At 35.6% G+C, this 20,705-nt stretch overlaps 1 protein-coding gene across 2 annotated transcripts in view; it reads right to left on the reverse strand.

The window, feature by feature from the left end:
- Positions 1-427: 427 nt before the first annotated feature.
- The window catches only part of LOC148818067 (docking protein 5-like), a 36,103-nt gene continuing 15,825 nt past the window's right edge, over positions 428-20,705 (reverse strand). Inside the window, exons 2-8 of one of the 2 annotated variants that reach the window (XM_088937829.1) lie at positions 19,822-19,929; positions 18,398-18,512; positions 16,922-17,041; positions 15,894-16,083; positions 14,655-14,781; positions 2,402-2,522; positions 428-882 (exon numbers count right to left, since the gene is read on the reverse strand). In XM_088937829.1, coding sequence (XP_088793955.1) covers positions 830-882; positions 2,402-2,522; positions 14,655-14,781; positions 15,894-16,083; positions 16,922-17,041; positions 18,398-18,512; positions 19,822-19,929 — 834 coding nt within the window. In that variant the 3' untranslated portion in view covers positions 428-829. Of the gene's footprint in view, positions 883-2,401; positions 2,523-12,915; positions 14,147-14,654; positions 14,782-15,893; positions 16,084-16,921; positions 17,042-18,397; positions 18,513-19,821; positions 19,930-20,705 lie in introns of those variants that run through there. The other variant, XM_088937830.1, reaches the window with a different exon arrangement.

The raw sequence follows: 20,705 nt of genomic DNA on the forward strand, positions 1-20,705 counted from the left end.
AATCTCAGACAGGTTACATCCTTGACTGGGGTGGAGAGGTTTATGGCTTTTAACATTAAGGAATGACAGCCTGGCTATTAGCATGGACGTGTGATGTGCTGACAAAATACTGTAGGGAGACTTTTTGATAGAAGAAGAAGGGTGTGAAAGGTGAATGCTGGGAAATTGAGGATTTGTCTTCTCTCCCATACTTCCATTTCAGAAATGATTTAATGGACTCAATTAATTTACTAAGGTCTTGCAAGAAACAGTACAAAAAATAACAAATTATTTGGTCTTTCATCTAGCTTCACTCACTGCAATCTGGGATGTCCTCTAAAGTGTTCACATCTAAATAAAATGATGATGTGTTCACATCTAAGTAAAAACTAAAATTCAGACAGTCTCAAACTAAGATTTATATAAATTATTTAATATTCATGGCAGAAACATTTTACTTCTATTTACATTACAAATGCATGTACAGCACTGAGAACAGCCTGTATACAAGTGAGAGATATACATTCCTTAAAAACATTTTTCTTACTAAATCAAAAAAATCATACAGTATATTATTATCAGGCTAACCACAAAAACTACAAACAGTGGCACGATAATGCATAACAGTTTCCTACTGGTTAAACAAACGACAAAGATGTTCAACCAGTTGTAAGTGCTTATCTGACATAGTAGTAAGAAAAAAAGACAAAAATATATTATTTTCTTCACAAAATGTCCTATTCACTTAAATCAAAAGTTTGGTTTGAGTATTTCCTCCTTTTGGTATTTTTTTAGATTGTCTCCCCATCAAAAGTCTCTTTCACAACTGGTCTTGTTCATGATGAAGACTTCATGTACAAACGGTGGTCTTCTCATCCGCAGACGTCAATGGACTGGAGTTATCTAATTTAAAAAGATAGAGGGCAAAAATCAATGTGAATCCATTGTATCGCTCTGTAATGCAGTATATGATTTAATAGATCCACCCTATATAAAAATATTTCAAGACCTAATTTTAGCATGCATAATTATATATACAGCAATCTATTATTTAAATACAATATAGATATTAAACAAAAGGATCAACAGCCATACACTTGACAGTAATTTATTGAATGAGGTGAGTGCTTCTGATACTGCCATAGCTGTGCAGCAATTTACATTGTCAGACATCACAGATGTTTCTTGGGAAATTCAGAAGTAACAAGAAGGAAAAATGAACATTCTTTAAGGTATGTGTTTATTCACCTGAACATTGCACATAGTAATGATAGTTCAACGATTTAAAATGTGCCAAAATAATATGAAGATTAGTCTTAAAAGACAGAAATACCATACACAAAAATGCAGTTATGTCTTTTGCATTCAGTCACATTTTGCAAATGTTCTGTCAAATTCCACAATACACTCTGAAATGCATCAGGTGAAATTAAATAGATTATCAGGAGAAACAGCTGTGTTTTTGACTTTGCACAATTTTTGTTGTACTTGCAAAAAGCTGTCTGTCTGCATGTGAAAATTATCAAAAAGAAATCTTCTGGTAGGCAGATTTTTAACCTTTGGAGACTTTCACAAAGGTTCTTCCTGTGTATATGTTGTTGCCATGTTGATGTGGGTTTTCTCTGGATGCTCTGTTGTCCTCATACAGTCTATAGACATACTGGTAGGTTAATGAGCTGCTGGGGAAATCCGCCCTGACACATGATTATGATACAGAATTAAAGAACAAAAACATTTCTTCTTGTTAATATTGCCTAATAGTCCTGTGAGAAATCATGAAATGTTACAGTGGCGTTAATTTCACATAAATTCTCTCCAAATAATTTCAATATTTGGTAGCTTTTCTGTGAGAATAACTAAATGAAAGTAAAATAGTTTCCATTAAGTGCAACTATCAAATAACACACTAAAAACTCTTTTACGCACTTAAAGAATACACAGTAAACAATTATACATGTCACGTGCGTGCAAACAAACATACATGTAAATTCAAGATACAGAGCAAAAACAGGTTTAACTCAATTTCCAGCTATTCTTAGCTTACTGCTCTATGAAACAGCCCAAGTCCTTGACTCCTCCTGTGTCCAAACACATTCACTTTCCTTTCTATTGATGGCTTACTCACAACTGAGTTAAAGCTAAATTCAATGGAGAATTCAGAAAATTTCAATGAAGCTGTAGCTTGCTTGATGATGTTAAGTTCCAAGAACTCTACCACTGATTCTTTTATTGCGGAGTCCTTTTCAAAATAACACTATGACAATAACATCATGTTTTTCATTCTCTAAAGACATTCCCTGCCTCTAACTGAAAGGCTGGGCCACATTTGCACAGATTTGAGATCGGATAAAAACAAAACTGTCTTGTAGGCGTGATGGTGCGTCAAAACTAGAAACCGTAAGTTGCAGTAGATGTGAGTTACCTTTTAAGTGGCTGGCTGGCTTTGTGCTTTGCTGTCTGTTAATGTGTGGCCAGTACTTGCTTCGAGGCAGAGGTGTCATGGAGCTATCAGGAGCTGTCTTTTCACTCAGCATCCTCTCATTCTGTAGGAAATAAAAGCATGAAACTCTTCACTCTGAACAAAAGCTTTGTACTCTGTGGTTTCTATTCTGAAAAGAACTGCTATAAAGCTGTTCTTGCATCTCAGACTTCACTCATTTCTAATTCTAAGGTAGGCTCTGCAACAGAAATGTTACAGCAACAGGTTCATTACTTTTGACAACATGCTTGGATGCCTTCTTTACATCATGTGAGCTGGAAGAGGATCCACTGAGCTTATTTACTTTTCCAACACTTACCGCATTGTAAAATATGCATGTATTCTAGTTTTCTCTTGTTTTTTTTTAATTTAATAATGAAGGGGCAGTACATTTATCTGTTGTTTTGGCTTTTAAGGAAATTGTAGAAGCTACTCCATTGCAGCCATTAGGGTAGGAATATAAGAGTACATCAAAAATGCCCTTTTCATCTCCACACCTAGAAATAGTTAAGACTCCCACTACACAGCATGTTGTAGATTTTATGAGCTCTAGGATTATTTACATATTCAACTTTAAAACAGATTTTTTTAGCATTGTGAAGAGTATTTGGATATTATTGTTGTTGTTTTCCTATTCTCAGGCATCCCTGTGTAATCATAAGATAAATGTTAAATAGGGTGCAGAGACCATGTAATGTCTACTCAACATGACATATTACAGTGCATCTCCTACTGTATACAATGTTGCATGCTGATTTGGTAAAATTATGCAGGAACATTGAGTTTAAAATGTTGGTCATGCAGCTGAAGAAGTGCACAGTAATACATGTTTCTGTAATGGCACTAAATGGGCTCTGTGCAGTATTTGATTAGATTGATCCATTTCTACATTAAAACACCGAAACTTTGCAAATGTCTAAATGTCGTTCTTATTACCTTATCTATTGTGGATGATCCTGCCTGAAATAGGTCCAGTTGGGGACCTTCACTCAGATCAAATAGAAAATCCATGAACAGTTCTTTTCTTTGTCATTGCTGACATAAAAAAAACATTGCACTTCACTGAAGCTGTAATTACATTTTGCTCCCTGTTTATTTTTCAAGCTACCTAATGTTTTTTCCTGGCACCAGTGCGACAACAATGATTAGAGTTTAACAGACGTATAGAAATGTATCAAACAGTTACCAACCAAACACTGAAAACAAACACAGATAAACGTGAACTTTCCACATTCCTAAAAAACTAATAAAAAAGCAACTGCACAATTAGCTACAGGCAATTTTTTTACAAAGGCGACCTATTTACAAAGTTCTTGAGGCTGACTTTTTGGCGACCTCTTGCGGCAGTGTTGTAGTCATCATATGACACCTTATTACATTGCAGTTGCTGAAAATATAAAATTATGTTGCAGAGCTCAAAATGTTCAGTTTTTGGTGTTGGCTTATGTAAGAGCCTGCAACTCACAATACCTGAATCTGAACTGTTTTCCCCATTAAAAAAAAGTAGCACAAGTGCAGTATATGCAAAATTAAGGCAGGGAAACCGAACTTTCTGAATGCCTGTGATGTGCACATCAACTGAAATGACAAAACTAAGTAAAGTGTTTTTATAAAACGTGTTAAGTTCAGCTTTATAATGTGTTTTTTGTACGGATGGATATCTTTTGAGAGAATGATTTTAATTACTACTATAAAGACAAACTGCAAGTGTTCAGCAGATTGGTACACCATGACACCCAAAGGAAAAGTTAAATCTGTCCTGTAACTGCAGGCTGCATAGCTTGACTTAATCAATGTCCCATTAAGCAACATCTGTTTTCAAATACCAGGATGTCTGCAGAGAATATGTTTCCTATAATGAAATTTTCATTAATTCTGAAGTCTGTAAATAGCAGAAAGGTCTAGATAAAACTCTTTCTGGATAACAGACAACCAAAGAGTTGTACAAAACCAAATGCATACCAAAAAGAGCTATTTATTTGTTATCTTGTTTTGCAATGTCTTCTCAAAGAGCAGACAGTGGATTAATCTGGAGAAGAGGCAAGACCTACAGTTTCCAGGCACTCAACCAAGACAAAACAGAAAGCTATGGATTGACCGTGATATAAAGAGTACATTAGGTTACTCCTGTAACCCTGATTCATTAAAAAAGTTTTTTTCCTGAGCAGCTTTGTCAATGAAAGAGGATGAGGTAGATAGGACATTGTGTTCCTACTTGGCCCATCACCTGTGTTGGCTCCCCATGATACCCCATTGAAACCCTTGGGTGTCCCACACATTAGAAACTGGCTGCTGAACCAGGTCTCGTCTGTATTATAAATCTGTATATAAATTAGATTTACAGTTGCCACAAATAATTGGATTCACACTCTGACACGTTAAATTAATTTCTTAAACAATTTTACATAACAGTTACATTAACTCCATAAGCACATAGAAAGTAGTTTTTCTTTTTTACTATTTGCAATTACCTTTACTATAACTGTAATTGGAAAAGTATATATTCTCCAAGCATTTTAACTTTATCGCCATTGCTACAAAGACTGAGTATCAACATTTTAATTCTCTATGTACAGTGGAGAATTCACTTGTGACATTTCGAACTTCCCAAACGGAAGAAACCTGATAGTTTTTTTCCATTTATGAGTTAGTATTACATTGTACAATGTCAAAGGTGGCATTACAAAATAATGTAGAACTATAGTTTCTCAGATTTCAGGGATCACTTTTGCTATGCATGTGTTTGAGTCACAATGATCCTTTCAGAGACTCAGGCTCATCAAAAATGAATCAGTTTTTCTAATTCTCATCTCAACTGCACCTCCTATTACTTTTCTGATGTTGTCTCCCAGCCAATTTGCATCAGGAGACAGTAAATCTTTGGTTTCTACCTTTTGATGTGTTTGGGAAATAATTAGGAAACAGAAATGTGATCTTTTATATTTTGCTCTTTTATGATTAGCCACTTAACCTACAGACTACAACTTAAGTATTATTTAATTGACAATGGAGGTATTTATCATGTCTAGATGTTGGCATCTAACCTTTATAGTTTTAGATTTTAATGAGAAAGGTTTTCTTTAGACATCTCTGCAAATGGTACAGTAAATGTCTAGGTTACACTTCGTCAGTTAGGTTCACGTCACCAAGCAATTTTACAGAAGCTGTTTTCATGCCCAAAGATATCCACTTCTTCACCACACACAGGAAGCCTGGATATCAAGAGGCCTTACTCAGCCATACAGAAAATTACAGTGAATCACTGCTGTGTTCATTTACAGCCCCTCAATGATGGCTGGAGATGATGGACAAGGTCCATCCAGAATATTTTATGGTCATATTTCTGAGTGCAATATGTGGGCCTGGGTAAATGATTCATTCTTTGATGCATTCCCTGCTTGTGCTTTTCTGTCTCTCGTGGCTGTTGTATGGGTTCAAAGTGTTGAGCTCCTTGCAGCAGATTTTGAGGAGTTTCTGAGAAATAGTTGCTTTGGGACTCATGTCAATGTTGCACTTTGCACTTCTTCAGGTTGTGTCTTGAAGACATATTTGAGGAAATATGTCTTATTAACAAATATGTCTACAACCGTTCTCTTGAGTGTACGCTATACTGTAACTGTGCTGGACATCTGCTTTCAGGAGTCTGCAGTCAGATTTCCGGGCACTTCAGCATGCCAAGCTAAGTTAGACATTGCCTCAAAACTTTTGCTGTTTGTAAGAGGAGGCTAATGTTGATGGTCTATCTTCTGAATATATTCAGCCAGAACACCCAATAATTGAGGTTTTTTGTGATACATTTTCTGGTCTCAAGACTATACAGTAAGGTAGAGTTCTTGACTGCCTGACAAACTATATGTTTAGTTTTAAATAGCTTAGTGTTTTTTGAATTGACCACTGACTATAGGCTAGACTTGTGCATTTGATGTACATTCTTCATTAACGTCTGCCTTCTGTGAATGATAACTTCAGAGGTACAGGAAATGCTCAGTGCTGTTCACAGTCTCTTGATGAATCAAGAATCATTACCTGAATCACCTGAAGATTTACCTTCAAATGTTTGTTTTTCTACCGTTTGGTAGATTCATGCCACTCTAAGAACGTCAGTAGTCAGATGTAGCACTGCAGTATGGTATATCAAGAACAGAGCTGGAGTGATGACAAACAGAGCTTGTGTGACTCTCATTGAATTGAATTGAACCTTTTTTGTCCCTAAGGTAATTTGGAATTTGGACATCAAAAGCAAAAAAATACAAAAACAATACAATACCATAATACCAATACAAAACATAATTCAACAACATCACTGAATCAGAACTCTTCTAGTAACAAAAAAGGTTAAGAGCAGACCATGATCTGATAAAAAGGTTATGATGATTATTATAATAATTATTATTGCTGTTATTTTTAATAATAATAATAATAATGTTTTTGTTCTACAAGGACAAGGCACTACCCCAGCTCTGAATTCAAACAAATACAATGCTCTAAAAAAAAAAAGATAAAACCCTTTGTAACCTCATTAGGGTCTGTAACAGATTTAGGAAAACTCATTGATGAAAGTCATATTGTCAAGGAGCAAACAAAGAGTCCCGATGGATTTTGGAGTTCACAGAGTGTAAAAAGGGGAAGGGAGATCATTGGGAGAAGCTCAAGCTGTTTCTAAAGTTCTTGCAGCTCGTAAAAAGTGAAGATCCTGTTAACTGTGCCTCTCAAAGTTTTAACCCTGAGTGATGTTCCAGGAGCATCTCTTCAGCAACTGGAAGATGGTTCAAGAGGGAACAAAAGATTTGTGATAATCTTTTCTGCAATGGACAGTAAGGTGATCCCTATGTAATTTTTATGAGCATCTGCTATGTAATTTCCATGGGCTTATCTCCTTTCCTGTAGACTGACATGATCTTGGCATCGCCAAGACTGTCTCAGAGGGTTTCCCATCTGCTTAATCACTACCATGACACACCTTTGAGCAACTGGTGTTGCTAATTCTGTCCAATACATAAAAATAAACTTTATTTAAATTACAATAAGCTTAAAATATAAAAGTGCATACATATTATACAGTATGATGTAATTGTTAAGTGCAGTTGTTAAATGTAGTGCCTTCAAAATCTGTATTACATCTCTAGCGAGTGAAAAGTTATGGACGTTTTCAAAGTAGGTCCACAATACTGGCACTAGATTATACAAAATTGAAACTGCTATGAAACAGCACTCCCAGAAACAACTCTATTCACCGTGAGGTTCAGGTTTGATTTAAAACTATTATATTTTCTCTCTGTCTGAAGTCTTAACATAGTTATTTTTTCTTTATTTTGGTATTAAATTTATTTCAAATAACTTGGACAGCAGTATCCTGTTATTATTCCTTTAGTTGCAAAAATCTTTTTCAAACCCTTACTTTCAAACCCAACATTTCAACTAAATGCAGTTAATGCAGCCACCAAGTAAAAAGTAACAATTGGATGAAATGTAACTCAGCAATGAGCTTGTCAATTCCGGCAGAACAAAAGCAGGAAAAGCAGATGAAAAAATCTATAATCTGCTCTAGTAATCCAGTTCTATTCATGAAACTAAAATACTTTACAGGGTGTCAAAGTTAAACATTCTATGTCTCACTTTTAAGAAATATATATTCTTTTCCTCAGGTGACACACTCAGACTGTTTCAATTGACCCATAGGGTTGCAGGCATCCCAGTTTCAGAAACACCATACTACAAGAGCATTTCTTTCAGAGGAAGACTGAGCTATTTTGCTAAGATACTGTATATACTGTATGATACATACATTTGAAAATCATTCAGAGAGAACATACTGTATACACATTACATTGAAAATAATTATATCATTAAAGACATCAACCCATACAAAGTCATTACATACCACTCCTACTAGAATCCACACAGGCTATCAGCACCTCTAAGTTTATTTTCCCAACATTTCACCCAAACCCTCATATTGAACATACCCCTTCATCTACACATGAACACTATTTGCACATGTACAGTACATAAACCAATACTCTTTATTGTGAGCTCATGAACTCATATTGTACCTCTTGAATTTATGCAGAACTTTCCAAACAAGGAAAACACTTTGTCATGATAATAGTAACATAACAAAGGCATTTTCATCTTTTGCTCTTTTAATTTTGGGTATTTGAAAAATAAAAGAATGCTTTGAAATTATACAAGAACCTAAAAGACAACCTCCGAAATAATTTAAATATTTTCAGAGAAAAATATTTATTTTACAAAAAATGAGGTTTGTTTGTTTGTTTGTTTGTTTGTTTGTTTGTTTGTTTGTTTGTTTTACACCTCACTTATTTTCTTTCAGAAAAACATTTTTTTTAAATTAAACTTTTTTTCCACAATGAATAGGCAGGCCAACTTATACAGTACCTTAGGCTTTGTACAGTACCTACTGCATGTACTGAACTAGTAGAAGTTATTTGTTTAATTTAAAAGTTCAATATTTAAATTTCCCTATATTAAATCCTTGTATTTTACATAGATAAAGAAAACTTGAAAACTTTCATTTACATAATTTACAAAAGATTTGCAATTCATTTTTGCTGGTTAATATGAGCGAAACACATTCCATTTTTACATAAACCATTGTAGACATTTTGCACCTGTGAGAATTATGTTTCCTCAACCACAGAGGTACTGTATGTTATTAGTTTCGATCTTGGTAAATGCGTCACTGAAATATCCATTTAATACATCATTTAGTTACATTTTATTGTTTCTGTTCTCTATCAATAAGTATTAGTATAAAAATGACAGATTAGACCACCAACAGAGCTCTTCCAGACAAGGATAATTACCATTGAATAAAAAATCACTAACGTAACACCCATCTATAAATGGGCAACAAACCCAAAACATGTCTTACATCTATTACATATTGCTTTATATTGCTACTCAGAAATTTTGAACAAAATTAGATATCATATGTAAGCGAATTGGATTGTAAAGGATAGTCAAAATGGATTTAAACGAGATGGAATTTATCTTGTTGAAGACTAAAATTAACTGAATTGTTTAGAACCAGGATCAACAAGTGGTAACCATTGGATAGTGTATTTAGAACTAAGGCCAGGAGATACTGAAACAACCTACCCAAACATTTAGACAAACCTGATACTCTGGCTTCTTTAAAAACATTTGGTTGACGTTGCCAGATTAACTATCTACTAGCAACAAAATTAATTAGATGATCTAAATTGTCTCTTGTTTTCCCATAAGCACATTTTCCCTTCATGTTTACATAGACAGTCTTTGTACAAGATGAGTGTTTTGATATGCATACTATTTTTAAATACCTCATCCTTAAATATAATACAGTCATATTTTACATGGCAAAACAACTCTAAAAATAAATTTCTTTCTGCTTGCTAAATACCAATGTCACAAAAGCATGTCACCTATGTGACTTGAACAGACAAAAAATAAGTTTGAAGCCTGACTAAGATCTTTACAGCCAACTAAATGCGCAAGCGTCGTGATGTGGAACATATCTACTTTAAACTCATTAATTGCTTAGCCTTTGGCCTAATACTTTTTCATAAGCAAAAACATTTCAACGTGCAACAAGTTTGCAAGAAGCAAAAGGAGATTCACCCACCTCACACACATACAGTACCCTTGTATAAAAATAGCACATAATAATAATTTTAATATCACTGCCATCACTTGGCAATAATTGCTAGAAAATCATTTCTAGTAGGCAAATTGCCCAGAATAGCATGGTGAGCATGTTAGCTTACAACATTTTTGGGGCTGTCAGAGAGCCTGCTAATATTAAAAATGAAATGAGGTGCATACATACTGTTTCCAGCAGTTTCAGTTCTTTTCTTTGTTTTCAGATGAATTACTGATGACCCTGTCAAAAAATCATCAAACCATCCTACGCTGACAATTGTAAAAAACAACTTGATTGGCTGTGAGACTGACAGTAATAGTGCCTGAATGACAAAGAAAAAAATGACAAGAAAAGTGTAGAAAATTGTTGGCTAAAGAAGTATATGGTACGCAAGATGAAATGTTAAAAATAGTGAGCGCTGATATATGTCGTACAATCAAAGATTGTAATGCTGTTGAGAAAAACATCTTAACTGAACTGTGGGCAGGATAATGACAGACACTCAACTGCTTTAAATCACAGTCGTTACAGAGTTTTACTGTATACAGAGCCTATAGAAAGAACCCTTTCTGATATAACACATTTTGTGGTCTAGCAGCCTGAAACCAAGACACAATTTACATTTATTTATGCAGTGGAACACACAACCTACAAGTGAAAAAAAGTGATCAGAGATTCTGAAAAGTAATTACAAATACCTAGAAAAATGTGTTATGTACTGTACACTAAATGTCTCCAGCACACATTTCTTTTTGCATTTTTGTTGCATTTATTGTATACATGGTCCATGGTCCAAACTAAAAAATAAGAAAGAAATCTCCTTGTCTCTAATTTGTTTCATGCATAATTCAATACACGGACCATACCCTGCACCATTGACATCCACAAAGACTTAAGGAAAAGAAAACGTCCATGTGTGTCTCCCCATAACTTTTCAAACTGAACAAGAAAACAACCTAAGATAAAAACAAAGAGACACAGCAGTGTCCTTTTCAAAAATATGCCTCTTCAATATGGATCTGCAGATCTTTTGGTTTTGAACAAGAATCTCCACTTCTCATAATCACAATGCCATGTCGTCTTCCTCTGCTTCCACATCGTTCCTGCTGTACTCCCATTACTGCAATCCCTGGCATCAAACACTGAAGTCTAGTTGGGTTTCAAAGGAATGTCTACAGTCATGGCTGTCACAGATGTCGGAAGGGCAAGCTGTGGAATGACAAGGACAGCAGTAGAGACCCCATGCGTAGCAGTAAAAGGGGGAACATGGGGGTCAGCCCAAGGCTCAGGGTTATAGAAAACCTATGCCCTCAGGCCACGGACATGGGGCGACCCGGTGCTAGGAGGGTCTCAGGACATCCATACCCTCAATGCTGAGCAAGGAGCAGAGCAGACACAGGAAGTAAATAGGCTACACAACAAAACACACCGGAAAGACATGAATAATCACAGGGAACTAGGACCAGGACAGAAGAGCAGTGCCCTCTAGGTGTACAGGGCTTGACAATGGCATTCTTTTCAAAAAAGGAAAGCACCAATTCTTTTTTTCTTCATGTCATCCAGTGTACTTAGACTAATGACATGACCCAGCACGCAGCTAGATGACTTTTATTAAAAGGACCCCTGGGTTGCCCCAACTGCCACTCTCTGGCCTTACATTCATTTTTTTCCCTCATCCTCTTGTGCTTTAATTTAAGCTTTACTTTCTCCTGCACTCTCTTCTGCTTCTATCTCCAACATTCAGCGTTGCTCGATCGCAATGTCTTTGGTGTCTTAAAACCCGGGTTCCTCCCTCTCAGCCTCTACTGCTTTTGATCCATCTCTTCAGCCCTGGTTCTGCCTGGTGTCCTACCTCCAGCGCAGTCAGCAGGCATCCTACAGCTTTTAATGTCTACTTTCTTTATTTAATGTCTGCACTTCCTCCTTCCACTAGCCCTGGTGTCGAAAAAAGGTCCAGAACCTTTGTTACCTTCATTACCGGGTTCCTCCCTCTCGGCCCATTTTGCATCTGATACCATCTCCTCGGCCCCGGGTCTGTCTGGTGTCCTACCCCCAGCTCAATCAGCAGGCATCTTACAGCTTTTAATGTCTGCTTTACCTTTTCAAGGTAATGTTTGCATTTTCATTCTGTGCCTGTACATTCCTTCTGTCTCTTTCTGCACTGGTGTGTTTTTGGGGGGTTCCCTTGTTTCATTTTGGGGGTCTGAGCTTCCTTGTCTGATGGTCAGAAGACTACCCTTTAACATGACTGGTTAAGCCGAAACTTATTATACATAAATACTCAATAAACATTCACAAAACATCTGATACTTGGATGTTATTATTCCTCATTAACTTTTTCTCCTAGCATTGCCCTATTGCACTTTTTACATTCTTACAATTTCCATGTTCTGTTCTTTTGCTTTTATTGTATGTGCTTTTTTACTATGATTGTTTTTTTATGCATGAATATACCATGAAAGGACTTGTCTAAGTTTAATGAGTGAAAATAACTTATAAATGTCTATATATCACACAGCTGCGTTTGTGCTGTTTTTTAGTGTTTTTGTTCACATTAGAAATGCTTCCTGACTTATTTTTCAAGGAATTCTCAAATTCGCAAGTAATTTGAAATGGCCTGTGATTTTCAGTAGCAGTACATGAAATGAAAATGAATAAATGAAGACTTGATGATGATGATGTTAATTTCTAGTGAGTAATTTGGATATTTTCCAAAAATTTCGAAATTATGACCAAAATCCAGTTGCTGAAACCTTTAGGATATTGAATCCACTTAAATTTTACAGTAAAAGCACAATAGAGAACTGTTCACTTTGTCTAGCCAACACTAAAATGATAAAACAGCATTTAGAAATCTATATTTTTTTCATTAGATAAACAGATTGATATATTTTTAATAAATATCACAGTGTTTTTGAGAGTCCTGAATATTGAATGTCAACACTTCTGACATTTAACCTATAATGAAAGCACCATATATGGTCTCACACTAACAGTCGATTAAAAAATGAAATAGAAAATGGATCTCAGGTAAGATCTATACATGAGATTCTTATCATTTTGGTATCATAATAATCATGATCACCATCACCATCGTTGTTATTAATATTTCATCATTTTGCTATCATGTTCACTTGCTGAATGACTCTATCTTTGATCTGATATGTCTAGCTTTGGACTCAAAATAGATTAAACCAATGCTTTTATAAAGGCCTTAAATAAAACTGTCTGTCTCACTCTAGAATTGATTAGAGTGCACACAGACTACAAAACAAGAGCAACATGAGCAACTGTACTTTTTTTTCTGTAAATGACATTTCTAGTTTAATTCTTAATTGTTCTGCATTGTTTAGAAATAAGGGCCTCCTAACTGTTTTCCTGTCTCTGTACTTCTTAATTCCATTCATTTTCCCAATTAACACTAACTAAAGTACTTGTCTCTGGCAGAGTGTTGTACTATCATATTATAACGCAACGGGGTTCAGGTGGGCGCCCTTGCTGCATTAGGTCGGCCCCGCACCATCGGGGGCTCGAACCCGGGACTCCCGCGTCACTCAACAGGGACCCAGCTTGTTGAGCTAAAGAGAGATCTCTCATTAGCGTACCGGGCTGGGTCCCTGTTGAGTCAAAGTAAAAAAAAAGACTTCTGGACTCATTTACTGAAAAATAATTTTCATGCAGTTAGTTTTTTTATTACAGATAATGGGTTAGTTATGAATCATACTTACAGCAAGCAGTGCAGAGGGTAAAGAAAAAGTAAATGTGAAACAAAGCATATATTAACGTACGTTTATCCATGCTTCATTCATTTACTTTTTGGCTCATTTACAAGACTGTGTTATCATATTTAAAATTGTGTTTTTTTATGTAAATCTCCAACCACTCCTTTTTTATAATATCACTTAAAAAACTAAAACCCAAGATGACCATTGTACAATGAGACTCACACATTTCTAAGTGATTAAAATATCCAGTCCTGAGGGACTTCTTTCTCCCTCTCTTTCTTTTTCCTTTCCACCCATTTTCTGTCTCTTCACACCTGCCTTGAGATAAATGTTCAAGAGTAAAGTGACCCATTTCTAAAAGACCTCTTGCCACGTTCTGAACAAGATAAAGATGTCTCGTGTTTCAAAACACTATCTGTTATCTGTGTTATTCTGACCCAACAACACTTGGGGACTTTTTATAGCCCCTTAACTGAATGACCCCATCAATCTCTAAATTGATCTGAGCGACAATAATTGCATGGTGACTTTCAAAAGAGATCTCTTGCTATTTGTAACAACATTTATTATTATTATAGATTTTCCATAAGATTTGTTGTCGTTCATACTTCCCAGATTCCTCAAGGCGTACAATTCTAGAATTTATTTTTATTGAAAACAGGCCATAGCTGTTTTTTTGTGGTTTGTGAAATAGTAGCAGCTAAAATGAGGCCAGTGTGTAGTTTTTACATAATTAAGGAGAGTGGCAAGGATGCACAATAGGCATTGCCAGGTATATATTTTATTTTAAGCAGTGTAATGTATATTAATTCAGGCGTGTACATACCCTAGATTTCTTTGACAGCCAGTCGTGCTGTTCAGCTATAGCCAAGGCAGCCTTGTGTACTTTCTGATAAATGGCTTCTCCTTCTCTTGTCTGGAAAGTGAAGAGGCCTTCTCCAGTGTCGCACATCCTGGTGTGATGAGAATAGTTTAAATATAATCTATCTATGCAAAGTACAGTATCCTCTAAGTAGGTCTGTAAATAAAAAGTAGAATACAAAAGCCTGTTTTCTTCATTCTACGCTGCAAATGTTATGTTTTCTAAATATTACCTGACTCTGTTTTATATTTTGCATTTACATTTTGCTTTTTATTTTTGCATTGTTGCCTAATTTTCCTGATGATTATGGCTAGAGGTAAAACCAGAGAGAATTCACCCAAAAATCTGTTTCTGAAGAAGGGAACAATCTAACTTTTTGTTCTAAACTCCAATAAATCGCTATTTTCTGGAGTTTTTTAATTTCAAAAGTATAGTTATTATCTGGGTGTCTGGTCATTTATGAAAAAAAATAATATCTCTGTGAGGTGAGTATAGATATATCTGCCAGTTAAGGCCCTTTTTATTTAAACGAATGCCTGTTAAATTATAAAGTACCAAAGAGCTGCCCAAAGCTTTTAAGGCCATTGCAAAGTCAGACTGTACAGGGGCAATACCAAACAAGAACTTGCATGGATAAACATTCATCAGAGCCAGTTTTTGTATACTGAGTTCTCCACAATGTAATTTCTATGTCAAGGTGTGCCTTTCCCACATCACTGTAGGGTGCTCCTCATTCCGGGAGTTGTGGTTTATTTTGGAGACTCTTCAGCCTTTGATTTGTTCTTCGGGTTAACATCATGAGTTTTAAGATGATTAATGCTGCCACATCAGTGAAAACAACATTAATGAGAAAAGACAAAGCTTATGATAAAAGACATATACTGCATGATATTATACTGTAACTGACGTTGTCTATTATACATGATTTGGCATTTGGTAAGCCAAACCCAACTGGTGACAAGGACATATTGGACTTCCATCACAGTTAGATGTCATTTTATGCAATACAGTATATTCTATGTGAAAATACAATTGTGTGTTTAAGGATGCAAAGATATTAGTGAATCTAAGGATTATACTGAATAAAAGGAAAAAAGAGTATTTTTCTATTCCCCAGTTTATCTTATGTAGTCTTATCTTAAGACTACAGAGGAGTATAGTATACTGTATATCAATTAGAAAGGCTGTGCAGATTATGCTTACCTGCCAGCTTCAAATGTAAACCAGTTGTGATCGCGACCATAACGCCTCAGAGCGGTTAGGGGCCAAGAGACAATTTTGAGACGGGGATTCAGGACATCCCACAAGCCAATCGTCTCAAAGGTGATCTGCAGGATACATTCTCCGTGGACATCCAGGTTTGGGGAAGGCATCAGAAACACATGGAACCTTTCTAAGGAAAGAAGTAAGGCCGGTTAATCAGAGATGTGGAGCAACAGAAAGACATCATTAAGGCTGTGACTGCTATGTGATGAACATTCATTTGTAGTTGGATTATAAGACATGGATAAAAGCCATTGGACGAGCTCTGGCCCAACATAACCTACCAGTTGCAGCTTCTCAACATTTATCAACTTCTTTTGGAATGCACTGCCCTCATTTCAGATCTTGCCCCATAGTATGCTTTTAGCAAAAGGCACAGGAAAAGGCAAAACCTTTGCAAATCATGCTCTTTCATTGTAGGAACTTTGCTTAATACCCCCTGGTGAGGAATCTAGAGTGTACTGTTGCCCAGCATTCCTCCCAAAGGTCATCTACCCTGTTATCTGCCTTGCCACACCCTTAGTTGCCTCCTGTGAGCCCCCTTACCCTCTGCCTTCAGGTGCCCTCGGAAATCTCCAAAATGCCCATTAAGCCTAGAACCACTGCTGCTGCCTCCTGGGCACAGCTGCACCATAACAGACATATCTCGGGGAAGATGGAGTGCCATGTCTATCAGCGGTGCTGGTATAAGTGCTCATCTCCCCACCCCTGTGAGCAATGGTAAGCTAGTGTTTTGTTGTAGCTCTTCCATTCTCTTCCATTCTCTTTCAGAGAATCAGAGTCACAGGAACAATTTGATATTCTTAAGACAGACACATCTATGTACTTAAACAAATAAAAATCATGCTATAGAATGATATTTTCCAAAAGTAATATGAAAAAAATAGATGAAATGATACATTAGAAAAAGCAATAAAAACTATAAGGGAAGACAAAGCACCCTATCGGGTCTCAGTTTCAATACAAACCACTCCATTCTCTGAATACCCCTGTGGCTAGCAGGTCTGGTTCTCCCAAGTTGAAGTCATTGATTTTGGGTCCCACACATTCAATGTGCAGCACTTTGCACCATTCGTTTGCCTCCAGTTCTACACAGTAAAAAAGACGAAGAATGATTCATTTGTGTGTTGCCATCAGAGAATCACATGACTCACAGATGGCTCACACAGTTCTCAGAAAGAAGCTTGTGTTCTGAAAGTTGCCAATTAGAGTATTATGTTGTCTTTAATAGTTCAACGGGCTCTTTTGAGGTTCCATGGATTCTAGAATACAAGCATGTGTCTCAGACACCTAAGACAATTCCAGTATTTCTATGTTTTACCATACAACAGAATGTAATTTCCTAGCTGGAGGCACTGTAGATATATTCCTCTTTTGGACGTATCTTCAGACCATTTAAAGTATTTTTCTGATTTTATTGATACAGCTACTGTTAAGGCAACAGTACTAATGTGTATGTTGTGTAAAACTGATTTCTGGTGGCTTCAACATGTCAGCTTTTGGTTCTGGTCAGACTAAAATAAATAAAAATCATGACTGAACATAATTTGGTAAATATCACTGCCAAAATTAGTAAAACAAGTTATTAACTAAGTTAATAAACTAAACAGGTTTTGAAGACATTTTCAGTGCCATTAAATGTAAACGTCGTAAAATGTAAACACCAATCCAAATTTTACTTTGAATTTTAAAAACTCTGAGATTTGGACAACATTTTACATTGTACTTCATTCATATTACATAATTAATTATTCAGTCTGGTCATATTACTGTAAGAAGTAATTACGTCTTGAGGGATTTCTTCACTTTGAACCTCATTAGTTTAAAATATGAGCACAGAGTGCTTCATTTTTACTAATTGTAATTGTAAGAAGAATCCAAATGAAAAAAAAATCTCTGTTTTTTAATTATTTCAAAGTTCAAATTATTCGAAAGGGAATGGTTATATTGAATTAGATTTGAGGAATGTGCTGATGACATTCTGAGTGACTAGGACAAGTTTGTGCTTGAAAGAGTCTCATAAAAAATTGTTTCCCCACTCTCTGGATATTACATTCATGTCTTGCCTGATCAATTTGTTATCTCTTATTTGAATCTTCTCAGCATAACTGGTGTTGGATGTTGTTATTCCTTTTCCTCATATTAGACTAAAGTAGTATTTGACTGCTGTGTACATTCTGGTGATCACTCACGTATTCACTCAAACATAACCGCCCAACATGTCCTAAGGAACAGAATAAAAATAATCTTCAGTGAATGACTCGAAAAATAGAGGAAAAGCCAATCGTACATACTAGCTTATGCTAAAATGTAATAATATGGCCAGTGACTTTGAAGAATAAAATTCAAGCCATCATCAATTAAATCCTCCTTGTGCTGTGCACCTGAATAATGACAGCCATTGATGTTTTTTTCTGTCATCTGTATTGTTAAGTCATACTCACCTGAATCACATGCAAAAGTCTTTGAGGTGTCATCATTAAAAATGACTGCCACAGCATGCTTCTTTGTGCCCTTGGGTATCCTAGTTATACTTTTCACATTATTCAATTCAGTCACCTAAAAAAAAGTTTGTATAATTGGAAATGGATTTTTTAACAGAAGTTTGGGAGGAAAGTTAGATCCTTATCTCTTCTGAGATTGTCACTCAGTAAAATTCAGTGTAGTAGTAGTGATGTGTTAAAGATGTCACTAGGGAACTCACTTGTAATCTATTTTTGTTTAAAAACATATGATTTTACTCAAAAGCATCATTCCAGATAAAAAATCTATCTACCTTTCCAGTTATGGTCAATAGCGTGATAATAACTGCATTTGGCAGTTTTGCTTTGTTCTCCGTAAAAACCTCTTTAAAAAGTGTCTCTAAATGAGGTTTTTTACATGTGGAATTTCTAAACCAATGGGTACAGAGCCTGCATTGAGTGGTGCAAATTCTGTTCATCTTCCTCCTGTAAATGTAAATGCTAAATGTAACAGATGAGTCAACTGTATGTTTATGCTTTGTCTTCAACAATAAATCCTCTCTATCAGGACAAAATGTGATAAGAGTTGCTGCACAGTGGGAATGTATGAATTCAGCCCCATTAATGCCACATCCCCAGAGTCATAGCTTTCAACTGGCTTGTATCAACGTGAAAAATGATAGAGATGCGTCAGTTCCAAATTCTTCTTTATTCCCTACAAGTTGATCATTTGGAAAGGAATCCTATCTCTGTTCTGACATAATTAAGAACCAAAAGTTAGATATAAAACACTTATTTTCTAGAAACCTTTCCATTTGGGTCCTAGGAGCTCTCAAGATTAATAAATCTCCAGGGTCCTATGGCATCTTATCAATTGTACTTAAAGAATCTTGACCAATTTGTTCAGAAGCTATTGATGCAACTCTTTGAACACTTGCTTAAGACAAAGGTAGTGTCCAGGCAATGCAGGCACTGCTATTGTAGAGCCCATCTATAAACAGTCTGAGAAAACTGAACCCATTTACAAAGGAAAACAGGCCATCTTGCCCATCCAGTCTATTTGGCAATTAGTCGCTAACTTAGTTGAGCATCTCAATCAGCTAAAACCTGAAAGAAACCGAGGTTTCAGCTTCAAAACAATTACTGAAAAAGATTCAAAAAACATTATTTGTATATTTTAGTAGTTATCCATTACAATAGTATAGCGGAGATGTATTATTTTAATATTTATAATCATTCATAATATATCAGAAAAATATGTATAATTCATTCATTCATATGCCAGAAATGTTTCTGCTCTCCTATCATGTGTAAAGGAAGGGTGATCTTTTCTCCGTGGGTACAGCTCTAAGTCAATATGTTGCTTTGAAATTAATTCTTTGTTTTAATTATTGAAGGTGACTTGCCTTGTGATAGCACCGGAAATAGGCTGCTCGCTCATCTGAAAACTTTTCCAGTCTCTTTGGGCCTTTGCTCGATGCCTTCTTGAATACCAGCCAGCACCTCTGATAGATCTGCAGAAAACAATGGATGCCCAGCAAGCAGTTCATTCTAGTAAATTACACCTGATTTGATTAATGCCTTTTCTGTACTTTACTTATTCATACAGAGATCCAAAGGATTTAACAATCTATCTTTTTATAGGTCATGAATAAGACACAGTATATTTATTAGTTCCCTGGGGGGTTACATTTGGTTTTTATTTTTGTCTGGCCTACCTTTTCTTCAAGTGTGATCAATGTTTGTTCCTATAATTACCTCATAGACTTGAAAAAAGATTGCAAATGAGAGAAGATTATTTGGCCTGTCTTGCCTTTGTGGTTGCAAGATGGTTATGTGTTAACCCTGAATACAATCTAAACTTATTTTTTAAATTTGTTTTTAATTTTTCTTCTTCCAGTGCATTATATTATTAGACTATATTAAAAAAAACTAATAAAATATTTGAGATTTTTAGCATGAAAGTTTTTTTGGAAAGGAAATAGAAAACCTTATTTCTTTATTTATGCATAAACATAAGGGCATCTATCAGACCTCAGCACTAGAATCAGCAATGCTTTCTATTTACAGACATGTTTCTGTCTCAGGATGAATTAATGGGTAAAATAAAAGAGAAGAGTCTTAGAAGTGTTTGTAAAACAAAAGAAAATGTGTGCTGAACCTCAGGTTGAGACAAGACTGTGACATGAGTCTCACTCTGTTTCTCTCATTCTTTTGATGTAATCCCCACTCTAGAAACGTCTGAAGCATATTAATTGTTTATATCATTTATACAAAATTTATTTATTTA

This window comes from Atractosteus spatula, chromosome 19 (genome assembly GCF_055471065.1).
Source record: "Atractosteus spatula isolate fAtrSpa1 chromosome 19, fAtrSpa1.hap1, whole genome shotgun sequence".
Classification (NCBI taxonomy): domain Eukaryota; kingdom Metazoa; phylum Chordata; class Actinopteri; order Semionotiformes; family Lepisosteidae; genus Atractosteus; species Atractosteus spatula.